This window comes from Pantherophis guttatus, chromosome 3, assembly GCF_059756535.1.
Source record: "Pantherophis guttatus breed Tessera chromosome 3, ASM5975653v1, whole genome shotgun sequence".
NCBI lineage: Eukaryota > Metazoa > Chordata > Lepidosauria > Squamata > Colubridae > Pantherophis > Pantherophis guttatus.
In genome coordinates this window covers 15054700-15067740 of record NC_142065.1, presented here as the reverse complement: position 1 = coordinate 15067740, position 13041 = coordinate 15054700, and the positions used below count along the sequence as shown (strand labels likewise).

At 40.6% G+C, this 13041-nt stretch overlaps 1 protein-coding gene across 4 annotated transcripts in view; it reads left to right on the top strand.

Moving 5' to 3' along the window:
- PHACTR3 (phosphatase and actin regulator 3) overlaps positions 1-13041 on the top strand; it is a 299314-nt gene that overhangs the window by 133457 nt on the left and 152816 nt on the right. For 2 of the 4 annotated variants that reach the window (XM_034433126.3, XM_034433124.3), the window contains exons 2-3: positions 1409-1570; positions 6376-6453. In XM_034433126.3, the coding sequence (XP_034289017.1) occupies positions 1409-1570; positions 6376-6453 (240 nt within the window). The remainder of the gene's footprint in view (positions 1-1408; positions 1571-6375; positions 6454-13041) is intronic. The other 2 variants (XM_034433128.3, XM_034433125.3) reach the window with 1 other exon arrangement.

The window sequence follows — 13041 nt, the reverse complement described above, 5'->3', positions numbered from 1 at the left end:
AATGTTTCCTCCCTGCCTTCCTTACAGGATTAGCCCTGTAAAGTGAAAAAAAACAAAAGGAGATTTCTTCCAACAACCGGTTCTCCGAACTGCTTAGAAAGTTAACAACCGGTTCTCCCAAATAGGTGCGAACTGGCTGAATCCCACCACTGGCTATAATTATAAAACATTGCAAGTGTGGTTGACTCTTCTTTGTCCTCTTCTTATACTTCAGTAAATTAGGGAGGTGTCTGCCTGAAAATAACATTCCCAAATGTTCTGCACTTTAAAAAAATCCTTCAGCTCCTTTCCCCTAGGAAACAGTTTCTGTCAAGATCATCTTCCTTACCCTCTACTCAAGCCTTTGATAAGATTTTATGTTAGTGTAAATGTTTCTCTTGCAGATGTACAGTACATTGTGCTTTTCCTTATTTAATGTTCTTCTACCCTGCCTGGAATTTTTTTTTTATGGATTTGGGCATCCTTCCAAACTTGACAGACAGATAGATGCCAAATAAAATGTTGACATGGAATTCTATTATACTGGGGATCAAGCCCAAGAAAGGGTCAAACCCAGGGGTGGGCTTCAAAATTTTTAGCAAGGGGTTCTCTGCCCAGTTGCTGGGTGGGCGTGGCCATGGTGGGCATGGCCTGGTCGGCCTCCTGCACCACAGTGGGGGAGGGGATTTTTTGCCCTCCCCTGGCTTTGGAGGCTTTCCTTGAGCCTCCGGGATGGCGAAAACGGCCTCCTGAGGCTCCAGAGGCCCTCTGGAGGCTGGAAACGGGCCTGTTTCTGGCTTTCCTGAACTTCCAGTAGGCCCGTTTTTCACCCTCCATGAGCCTCCTTGTGCATCCTGCACTTACTTGCATCCAAAACAGGCCGTGTGGGGACTCCTGGGAGGGGAGGGGTGGGGTGGGACGGGCCAGCCAGGAGTGGGATTTGGGGGTTCTCCGAACTGCACAGAATCTTAGCTAGAGGTTCTCCCAAACCCCTGCGAACCCCCAGCAGCCCACCTCTGGGTCAAACCCCTTTCATACTTCCATATCATGTGGTGTCCCCTGGGAAGTAGGGTTGGTTTTTCATACAGGGTGACCAATTGGGACTTTAGTAGAGAACCAGAGAGAGATTGCAGGAGTGTGTCTGCTATTGACAGGGGAAAATAAATGTTCCCATTAATGTCAAATGAGCTATTTTTACTTGTTAAATGGAATTGGGAGTTAACTTCAGCATTTTTTTCCTTCTTCCTTTCCTTTGTGTATTCCAACCTTGGAACCAAATTAAGCATTATTTTTCTGCAAAACGACAAAAAAAAAAAACCCTGACACCAACCGATTCTTCACAACATCAAGCCTAACTGTACTTCAGTCTCTTCAAGATGTTTTCCTTTCCTCCACCACTAAAATTGTTTTCTCTCCCCCCACTTCTCAGAGGAAATGGATCAATCCCCCGCAGTGCGTTCTGAATATCTGGTCTCAGGGATCCGAACTCCTCCTGTCCGAAGGAATAGCAAGCTAGCCACGTTGGGCAGGATTTTCAAACCATGGAAGTGGAGGAAAAAGAAGAACGAGAAACTGAAGCAGTCGTCTACAGGTAAGTGGGAGGCACATCACCTGTATGGCAGAGCAAAGTTAATGGCAGGATTTCCTTGTAAGTGGGCAGCTGAGAAGCAGATTGCTGTGTATGCCAGCACCATACAATTACACATTTGTTTTCAAGTGTGGCCAAAATAGAAAGGATTCTCTAGGTTTCCAAATACAGCTGTCCTGAGAATTGTGGTTTTTATTCTTTAAGGAGCAAATTTCAAAGGCCGGTGCCTTAATGGAAACTACATGGGAAGTAGTTGATACAATTCCAGAAGTACAGTTGAAGAAACATTTTGGAAGTCTAGGATTGTAAAGAGTAGTCTAGTTCCCATGATAATGGGGATCTAATCAATTCCCGTGATAGTTGAAAGAGGAAAAAAGCATGTCTGTTACACACAGATGGGGGGAGGGGGGGAGGGGAGAAGGAGGATAGATGATGATAGAGAGAGAGATGATATATATAGAGATATAGATAGATAGATAGATAGATAGATAGATAGATAGATGATAGATAGATAGATGATAGATAGATATGATAGATGATGATAGAGAGAGAGAGAGAGAGAGAGATGATAGATAATGATGATAGATAGATAGATAGATAGATAGATAGATAGATAGATAGATGATACATAGATATAGAGATAAAGATGGATGGATGATAGAGATAGTTATGTAAAAAGATAGAGAGATAAGAGATAATAGAGAGAGATGGATGGATGTATGTATGTATGGATGGATAGATAGATAGATAGATAGATAGATAGATAGATAGATAGATAGATAGATGATAGATATATATAGATATTAGAATCCATCTTTTCTTTATATATAATTTGGTTTAAACACAGAACCACCAAGGAACTGGTTAGTTGGGTGCCTCTACATAATAATTCTTATTAGGGAATCTCATCCTTTCTATTATTATTTTTTTCTTGTCTTCCCACTCGCTTTCAAGTGTGACTACAGTGTTTGCTTTTTTCTTTGTTTCTTCTGGGATTGCCAAATGCGAACGAGTGGCCTACTCAGCTTGTATGTTAAAGTTCCACCACTTCAGTACAAAATAAGATTAATGTATAGGTACGGAATAAGATCATTGGTCCTGGTTGCTTTTCAATCTGTTAGATGGCCTCTTCTGGTTCGAAACGACTCTAGAAAGGAGTCTAAGATAAACATCCCCCAATTATTTTGGGAATTCAGAATGTCGCCTTCAGCCATGCTCAGCTTCATTGATAAAATTCATCAGCCTTAATTTTGTAAAGATTCAAATCTCATATTATAAAGGTTGGTAACTGTTCTATTGTGTCTGTACCTATTATGGTAGCCCAGTAGACTGACCTTTAGCAGATTAAACATTTTGAAGGCTGCATCTTAATATAGCTTTATTTGCTACATTTCTTCACAATTCTGCAGCATTCAGCAAAAATATGTTGTTGGGAAGGGCCTTATATTAGGATAAACTAAGGTGTGCAACATTATCAACTCCAACTATCAGCAGCTCTTCGAGTTTCTGAAAGATCCCTAACCCACAATTTGCTTTTAAACCAAAAAACTTAAACTGGTCACTATTTTGGAGCCAGTGATCTGGTAGGAATATTGTGAACATTTCATTGGACACTTTCCCAACATGGACATCATCAGAGGAGGTTCACCTGTTCACAAATGGCTGCCATCATGAATGTAAAGGTGTGCAGAATATTCATTTACAAGAATGCAGATTCCTATGCTTGTTTCTGGGTGATTCCTTTTTATCCCAGCATTCTCTTTCTCTTTCTTTTCTTTCTCTTTCTCTTTCTCTTCTCTTTCTCTTTCTTTTTCTCTTTCTCTTTCTCTTTCTTTCTCTTTCTTTCTCTTTCTCTTTCTCTTCTCTTTCTTTTCTTTCTCTTTCTCTTCTCTTTCTCTTTCTTTTTCTCTTTCTCTTTCTCTTTCTTTTTCTCTTTCTTTCTCTTTCTCTTCTTTTTCTCTTTCTCTTTCTCTCTCTCTTTCTCTTTCTCTTTCTCTTTCTCTTTCTCTTTCTCCCTCTTTCTCTTTCTCTTACTCTTACTCTTACTCATTCTGGGCATCTAAACAAGATTGGGCAACATTTGTTTGTGTTTTATTTTGGAAAAATGTCCGAAGCCTACATGGGGTCATTTTTAAGAAAGTTGATGCTAAAAGCTGGTGGCTAAGTTATGGCAGCCATTAAGTGGGTTGCCATGTAATCGAGCCCCATTTTATGACCTTATGTGGTGATCATTAAGCAAATGCTGACATCATTAAGAGAGCCATGGTGTCGCAGTGGTTAGAATACAGTAGTGCAGCTAATTCTGCTAATTGCCGACTGCCAGCAGTTTGACAGTTCGATCTTAACCGGCTCAAGGTTGACTCCTCCTCCTTCATATCTTTTCTCCTTCTCTATAACTTTTCATCTCCATTTCCATATCTGCCCATCTCTGTATCTCTCCATCTATCTGTCTCCGTCTATTTCTATCTCTATCATCTCTATCTCTGTCTCTAATCTTTCTCTCTCTTTCTCTGTCTCTCTCCGTCTCTCTCTGTGTGTCTCTTTCTCTTTCTCTTTCTCTGTCTCTCTCTCTCTGCCTTATCTATCTAATCTATCATACAACTGTTGCTCATCTATCCATTCTCTTTGTGTCTCCATCATCATCATCATCATCATCATCATCATCATCATCATCATCTCTCTAGATCTCTCTCTGTCTGTCTGTCTGTCTCTCTCTCTCTTGTGTGACCCTGTCATAATGGTTTGTAGTTTATGTTTTTATATTTGTAATGATATTAATGAGGAAGAATCACATATAGTCTAACTCACTCTCGTCCAAAATATTCTTGCTTCTTGTGATCCCCTTTTCAAAGAGCTGCCAATAGCTCTGTCTACTTATGAATAGCTTCACCTGGGCCAGCAAAGTAAAAGATGAGTGTTCCTACAGAGAACTTAGGGCCCACCAGTACTTTATTACATGCCTCTGTGGCAAACTATGAATCAAACTGAGATTTCCTGCTTGCAGTTTATTCTTTACTAAACTTCTTTCAGCAAGACCTGTTGGTTCCCTCCAGCTTTATCCTTCTTTCGTCATCCTTCCTATTTTAGTGGAAGGAAGCTATCACCTGCTACCCCAAAATACTGACCAATGAGCTCTTGGAAATCTATTGGGTTCTCCTAAACTTCTGTAAGGTCTCCACTTGTATGTTTTTCTGGTATTGACCGCACCAATGAGCATAGTTTTGCTTCAACACACGGAGACAACTGTGGGACACTCTGCATTTTAGAAATCCCACAGTGCTATGATATGATCTCATGCTTACTATATGCTCACTATATATTATTTGAAATTTGAGTCATCCTATTATCTCTTGGTCAAGCTAAAAAACTACGACAGGAGGTGGGAAAACCAGTGCCCTCATAGAGTGGGGTTTTAAACAGTTGGAATAGTTTTTAGTGATGGGTGGGGAATAAGTGGTATATTAATTATTTTAGCTGAGCTATAAAACCAAGCATTTCCCATGGTGGTGATACAGAAAGGGCCAGCTTTGGGCTAAGGAAAGTAGCTACTTGCCTGGGATACTTATGCTGCCTCTCCTTCTGAATCAATCTAAAACTGCCAATCTTTACATTGGTGGGATGTGATACTCAAGGTAGTTTAGGGATGCAATAAACACATGACCTGGCACTGAACACAGATAGACAACTTGAGCATCTATTAATTTCCTAAAATCTTTGGTATGGCCCTTAGAGATTTCAAAATCGGTCTAGTGGTTAAGGTTTGGTCTGGTTTGGTTTAGTTTGGTTTAATGGTTATGGCACCAGGCTAGAAATCAAGAAATTATGAGTTCAAGTCCCACCTTAGCCATGAAAGACAGCTGGGTGACCTTGGACCAGTTATTCTCTCTCAGCCCAATTCACAGGGTTGTTGTTGTGAGGAAAATAGGAAGAGGAGGAAGATGTGTTGCATATGTTTGCTGTCTTGAGTTATTTGTAAAAATAATAAAGGTGGGATATAAATAAATAAAATCTGTTATCAAGTTGCAATTAATAATGTGAGAAAAGAAGAAAATGGTTAGAGCCATGACTGAGGAATAATTGCAGTGACTATATTTCATTTTAATTATATTTAAATGAAAATGAAATCAAATTTAATTTTTGCCCTACTCTTATTCCACATTTTGGCCTAGTATAGCAGGGTCCTGGTCTATTCCTGGCATAGACCAATCCTTGGCCCAGAAAAAAATATATATGCAAGCTTGCTTTAGGTCTTCTCCTTGAGTGTGATAATGGGACTTGAGAGCCTTAGAGATGTGATTCGATACCCATGGAGGATTAGGAGAAAAGTGTGGGTTTAATTTGATTATAGAAAGCAAAATGTTTGACCTGATTAATATAACCAGTTTGGTGTAATGTTTAAAGTCAACTGGGAAAAACTCGACTTGTATCCTAAATCAGACTTTCCTGACCTGACTTGCTTCAATGTAATTTCCATTCCCTTCAGCCAATGTTGACATGCTGGTTGTAGGTGGTACTATCCAAATTTTTCTGAAAGATGCAGGTTTAAGAATGACTGCTAGCTCTAAATGATTGAAATAGTCCCCTAAACTGCTTGATGAAGAATGGAATACAAAAATTAGGAATCATTGATACAGTTTGCATAAAACAGAGGGGGGAAAATGACTTTTGCTGGTTGGTCTTCCATTCACTATGCCATATTTCAAGCTGGACATCCTTCATTCATTCATGCAGTCTTCTTAGACAATTCATTTCCATTAACTGTCAACTCTGATGTTCCATGTTGATCATACTCACCCCCCTTTTTGCAGTGTTAGAGAAGAAGACATCCACAAGGCAAAGCCGGGACGAGCTAATTAAGAAAGGCCTCCTGGAAATTATGGAACAAGGCAAGTGAAAGCGATCTTTGTGGTATTGTATCCCCTCCTTCCCCTTAGAACCTGGAGAGAACTTTGCTGTTAAATAATGATGCTAGATGGCTTAGCGCACACAGAGAAGGTCCAGAAAAGGGCAGCAGGAATGCGGAGCTGATTCAATATAGTGTGTTGCCTGAGGCAAAGGAAGAGAAATGGCACTCGCTAAAATTCCATTATACAGTTGTTGGTCACGCTGCAGTTGAATTTTATTTCATTTCCTGCACTAAACAGAAGACTAACCTCAATGGCTTCCTTGCCCCAATTCTATGATTCATAGAATTCTATGAAGCCACCCAGAGATGCTTCAATAGCATATAAATTTAATAAATAAAGACAATAAATGTTTCAGCATTCTATGATTCTGTTGTCTTTGAGAGTAGGGTCTTAACTGTTATACTCATGCATACTTTTCATCTCATTTACACTGTCCAGGATCTGCTACATCAGACCGTTGCCCTATTCTGCCTAAGGGTTCGGAGAAATTGCCGTAGCCCAGGGGTGGGCAAATATGGCTCCTTTATGACAGCCAGCTTGGCTGTCTCAGGAATTCTGGGAGTTGAAGTCCACAAAAGGGCCACAGTTGCCCACCCCTGCTGTAGCCCCTTTAAATTAAGGGGAAAGGTGGAGTGAAGTAGAAAGAGAGGGATGTGAATAATATTTTGCATGCTTTAGAGAGAGGAAAGAGAAAGGCTTCTCTCTCTCTCGTTATCCTACAAGATTACGCAGGGGGAAATTGAGGATGATTCAAAGGAAGTGCAGTGCATAGTGAAACTGGAGAATTCGGGTTCAGAAAATACAGTGGTAGCTGCCAACTCCATTAACTTTAAAAATAGAAAAGACAAATTTTATGGAGGATAGGATAAAGCTCTATGCAATCATAATGGCTATATATTACTTCCTTATCACGAACAGTATTAGGATTAGTGGCTTCTGCTTGCCATCTTTAATGGTTGCCCTTTTTTATGTTCATAATGAAGGTGTCCAGTTTATCCTTTCCCCTTCCACCCCTTGCTCCTCTTCCCCTCCTCCCCAGTAACAGAGCCTTCTTCAAACTGGGTCTCTCTAGATTTGATAGTAGCACAATGCTTGCCATCTTTTGCTAGGAGAGTTTTGGTAAGCCAGTATTGAATTGATTGAAACGAGCGCTGGAATCCAGATCACCTGAAGCTGACAGTGGGAATTAAAGGATACGATTTCACTCTGTTGGGATAATATTTGGAGCCTCATTTTTCTACACTCCAATCTTTGTCCACCCTGCCCATGTTGTGTTGCATTGTCAACTCGCACCCAAGGATTCACTTCCATTGCAGTTCTGCCTTTCACAACCTTCCATGTTCTGGATATTTTAATTCTCTCCTGGAAATCTTTTTTTTCTTCAAATATGGTCTAGCAACCCTTGATTAATTTTTTTTCTACAAAAAGGCCCCTTAATTTTGTAAACCCCAAACACCTTTATAACCTGGGAGATCTATTCCAGATTCACCTCCTGGTCGTATCTGATAATAAATCTCCATTTTGAAAGAATACTAAATACACGTGCATTATATAAACCTGACAAATGAGGTCAAAATCAGTTGGACAATCTTTATCAGTGCTTTGAATGCAGGCATAATATACAAGTAGTTTAAAAAAGGATGTTTCCTACTTTCTTGAAATCACTGGTTGTGCTGTACTGTAATCGGACAATTCTAAAATTCTGTCATCTCATAATGAAGGATCAGAAGTGGAATATTAGCAAATGTTTCTTCGAAGGAGGCTTAGTTGGGCCTGATAGATATTTTTTGTTTCAAATTAGACTGCCTCTGGCTCCATAATAAAAAGTGGGATGAGATGCGGGAGAAAACTCTAGTCCCTTCACCATCTTCACGCCTATTCAATTCCCTATATTTGTGTCTTCCCCTCCACCACCAATATTCTTGTTGTCATTATGGGCATAGGTAATGTGGGTGAATTGTTGTTTCCATCTGACTTCTGAACAAGGCTGGTGGCTCCCCAGCACGTCTACCAATTTATGCTATTTTGTGACTTTTTAGCTCTGTGGTTGTCATTGCATTTGTGTGATGTTAAAGCTAAAAAAAGGAAAAGGATGCGTGGCCATAAAGGAAGGGGATAAACGACTCTAGGAATGAGGCCAGAGACCATTAACATCAATTCATTTTTATGGCTGACATTGCAGTGAAAAATATTGTCCCATGTTGGCTACACAATAGCCAACATGGGAAATTGTCACCCCTGGAGAGGTGATGACTCTTCTAGACATCAGACAAAAGTTTTTCCAGTCCTTCTTTGAAGATGTTCAGGATGGCAAGATAGTAATAGCACTTAGAATTATGTACCACTTCACAGTGCTTTTACAGCCCTCTCTAAGCGGTTTACAGAGTCAGCCTATTGCCCCCAACAATCTGGGTCCTCATTTTACCCACCTCAGAAGGCTGGACGGCTGAGTCAACCTTGAGCCTGGTGAGATTTGAACTGCCAAATTGCAGGCAGCTGGCAGGCAGCAGAAGTAGCCTGCAGTACTGCATTCTAACCACTGCGCCACCACGGCTCATAATGTCTTGCCTTGAGTTACATCCCCTTCTACTCCTGTATGGTTTCTAGGAAGTTTGATCTGTGTGTAAACATGCGATGCATTTTTATAAAGCTGTCCAAGAATACAGATAGTTCTTAACTTGTGTCCACAATTGAGCCCAACATTTCTGTTGCTAAACAAGACATTTGTTAAGTGAGTTTTGTCCCAGTTTACGACATTTCTTCCAACAGTTGTTAAGTGAATCAGTTATTATGTTAGTAACATGGCTGTTAAATGAATCTGGCTTCCCCATTGACTTTGCTTGTCATAAGGCCACAAATGATGATCATGTGACCCCACAATTCTGCAACTGTCATAAATATGATCCTGTTGCCACAAGCATCTGGATTTTGATCATGTGACCACAGAGATGCTGCAATAGTCATAAGTATGAAAAATGGTCATGCCACTTTTTTCAGTGCCGTTGTAACTTTGGTCATTAAATGAACAGTTGTAAGTCGAGGACTTACCTGTGCCTGTTTTTTAGGTAACAAATACCCTGTTTTGGGCTACCAAACTAAACTAGATGAGATGTTATGCATCGGTTCATTCAGGATCAAGTTAAGATTTGTTTTTAGGATAGAACAGCTGTTATGGATGACTGCTTTAAATATCTGGGATATTGCTTGGACAATTCATTAGGTTCCCAGGAAAAATATTTGCCTTTAATAATAATGGCAGAATCTCTAAGAACTGGGATTTCTCCAAAGCAACAAACAGTCTAATACCAGTGTGACCTAAGGTCTGATAGGTCTTGTTGTTGTTACTAACACTGCCAGATACTACTGTGGTTGTCATACTGAAATCTTATATTGTCATACTTGCAGGAGAAGGCAAATAATGGTTTGCCAAGAGCAGACTTCTATAGCCATGTTAGTCAAGAGAATAGGTGCCTGAGGTCTCAGGAGTTTATTTTACAGCTTTAGTGATGTTAGCCCCTTTTTAAAATTCACCTGCAGTGTCTTTTTTAATAACTATTCATAAGCCTGTTCCGATTAAAGCAAGATAGGCAGCAATTACATCCTAACCTTTCCCAATTAAATTCTACTTTAATGCAATAATTTGTGTCTTTCAGATCTGCAATATTATGCCAAGCAGAGTACATTAAATCTTGAAGCCTCTTGAGTTTCTTTCATATTCCATTGACTTATGCACTTATCTAAAGAAGTAGGCCCCACCCCCATTCCATCCCCCTTCTCCCTAACTTCCAGTTGGATCCCAGCTCTAATGAGGGTATTGTTGTAATTCTCTGGATCATAGGAGCTATTGACCCATCAGCTTTAAATATCAATGCTTTGCCCCTTGCACTGACCATATATTAAGTGGAGAATGAACATCACTGATACGTAATTTTGATATTTGTACTGCATGTATCTTGATGGTTGGGTGTGCCTTGAGGAATGTAGCTCAAAAGAAGAATCAGTGAATTCCAAATTTAAATCTGCCTTTTAAACAATGCTTAAAAGACATCATGTGCTCCTTGTATTTTGTAACACCCTAGCTATTTAATGAATCCTAAAAAAGACAATGATACTCAAATACAGATTCTGATCTCCATATCCTTCAACAGATTAGATTGTCTCAAGAGGTGGAGCTTTGGAAAAAGAAGTATGGGTTAGCAGAGACAAAGAAGAGAAAGATATCAAATCCACATGGGAATTAGTCATATGAAAAGGATCTTGAAAGCGAAGTTGACAACAATGTTTTGGTCAGACCCTACCTAGATCCTACTGGCTGCTACCAAGTTCTGAGATAGCATCCTTTAAATCAGAATAACAGAGTTGGAAGGGACCTTGAAGGTCTTCTAGTCCAATCTTCTGCTCAAGCAGGAGATCCTATACCATTTCAGACAAATAGCTGTCCATTCTGTTCTTAAAAGCCTCCAGTGATGGAGCACCCACAACTTCTGAAGGCAAGCTGTCCCACTAGTTTATTGTTCCCATTATCAGGAAAATTCTCCCTAGTTCTAGGTTGGTTTCCTCCTTGATTAGTTTTCATCATTTCTTGTCTTACTTCTGATGCTTTGGAAAATAGGCTGACCCCCTCTTCTTTGCGGCAGCCCCTCAAATGTTGAAACACTGCTATCATGTCATCTCTAATCTTTCTTTTCACTAGACTAGACAAACCCAATTCCTCCAACCGATCTTCATATGTTTTATCAATTCAGAAAGGTTGGAATAAATGTGAAAAGGGGAACAAGGATAATCTGGAAGGATCCTGGTAACTCTTACAAGGAATATTTGAGAGAACTGGGTATCTTTAGTCATGAAAAAAGACAGCTGACTGGAACATATGATAGTATTCTTGAAATTCTTGAAGGATGCCGGGCAGAAAAACACCAAGAATTCTTTTTTAACATTCCAGAGTGCAGAGCGAATAAGGGACTTTAGTTACCAAAAGGAATTTTTGCTTACGCAATGTGTAATTCAACTTTGGAACTTGCTACCACAAGATGTGCTGGCTACCAACTTGGCTGCCTTCAAAAAAGGGTTGGACCAATTTATGAAAATCATGGGGCTCAATGACTATTAGCCTTCATGGTAGTATGACTGCCTCTGAAGACTTAGTTTTCTGCTGCAAGACTAATAGACTTCCTTGAGCAGTTGGTTGGCCATTGAGAGAACAGACTGTTGGTCTAGATAGGTCACAGGTCTGATGCAGTTGGCCACTGCTCATGTTCTTGTGTTCCTAAAAGGAAACTTTGATTGAGTGTTAGGGGGAAAAAAAACTTCACCGGTTGGAATAAGGAAGAGAGCTACTGGCCTGATTTATTTGGGACAGAGCAGTTATGAAGTGGCCAAAACAAAACTGCACTTAAAGGCATTCCACTGAGATGTGAGTAATTGTGCGGAGGCTTGAAAAGGAATGGAAGAAAGAGCAGCCACAAATAATTAAACTTAATCTAATAAACTTAAACCTTAAACTTTCCAAAATCCTGGATTTTCCCCTTAAACTTTCCAAATTCCTGGAATTGGGTGTGTGTCAAAAAAAAGTCAAGATGGTTGTTGAAGACAGTGCAATTAACACTTCACTTATTTTTTTTGTGCTCCTGACAGGTTGATTGCATTGTTGTGGCTACCATTTTGATATTTCTGATTCAACTCTGCAGACACCCCTGCTCCTTCTCTCTCTCTCCCCCACTCCCAATCTCCCTCTCTAATAATTTATTTATTGTTACATTGATATCCTGTTTGTCTCTTTCAGGAGTGGAAGATGGCATACCTAGCATTCTTTCCTCTCACTCTTACCCCCAATCAACCCCCCTGTGAGGTTGATCAGGCTTCAAGATACTGATTGTCCCCCCAAAAAGCACTTCCATTTATACCTGAGGAAATGATGCAGCTTCTTTGAAGGGCCAGCAGATTACGTTTAGCCTGCCTAGGGGCAGGCTTCAAACATTTTAGCAAGGGGTTCTCTGCCCGGTTGCTGGGTGGGCGTTGCCATGGTGGGCGTGGCCTAGTCAGCCTCCTGCACCACAGTGTGGGGGGGGGGCATTTTTGCTCTCCCCAGGCTCCAGAGGCTTTCCTCGAGCCACCGGAAAGGCAAAAATGGCCTCCCCAGCTTTTTGGACTTCCCAAACATCCAGTAGGCCCGTTTTTCGCCCTCCCTGAGCCTCTGCGCGCACCCTGCACTTATCTGCATCCAAAACAGGCCGCATGGGGACTCCAAGGAGGGAAGGGGAGAGGGGCGGGGCCAGCCAGGAGTGGGATTTGGGGGTTCTCTGAACTGCACAGAATCTTAGTTAGAGGTTCTCCCAAACCCCCCAAACCCCCAGCAGCCCACCCCTGAGCCTGCCTTTAAAAGCAGCTGCATCGCTATTTTCCAACTTGCAGAGAAAGCTGAAAATATCAGAACAATCCGTCTGAATCCTTTTCAAAGTATGCACAGCCCTTCACTTTTAACTTTTTCTTTTTAAATTACCACCTTTTTTGGACTGGGGGATTGGATTTAAATGGTATCAGATTATCCAGCCATCCAATTCAATAACT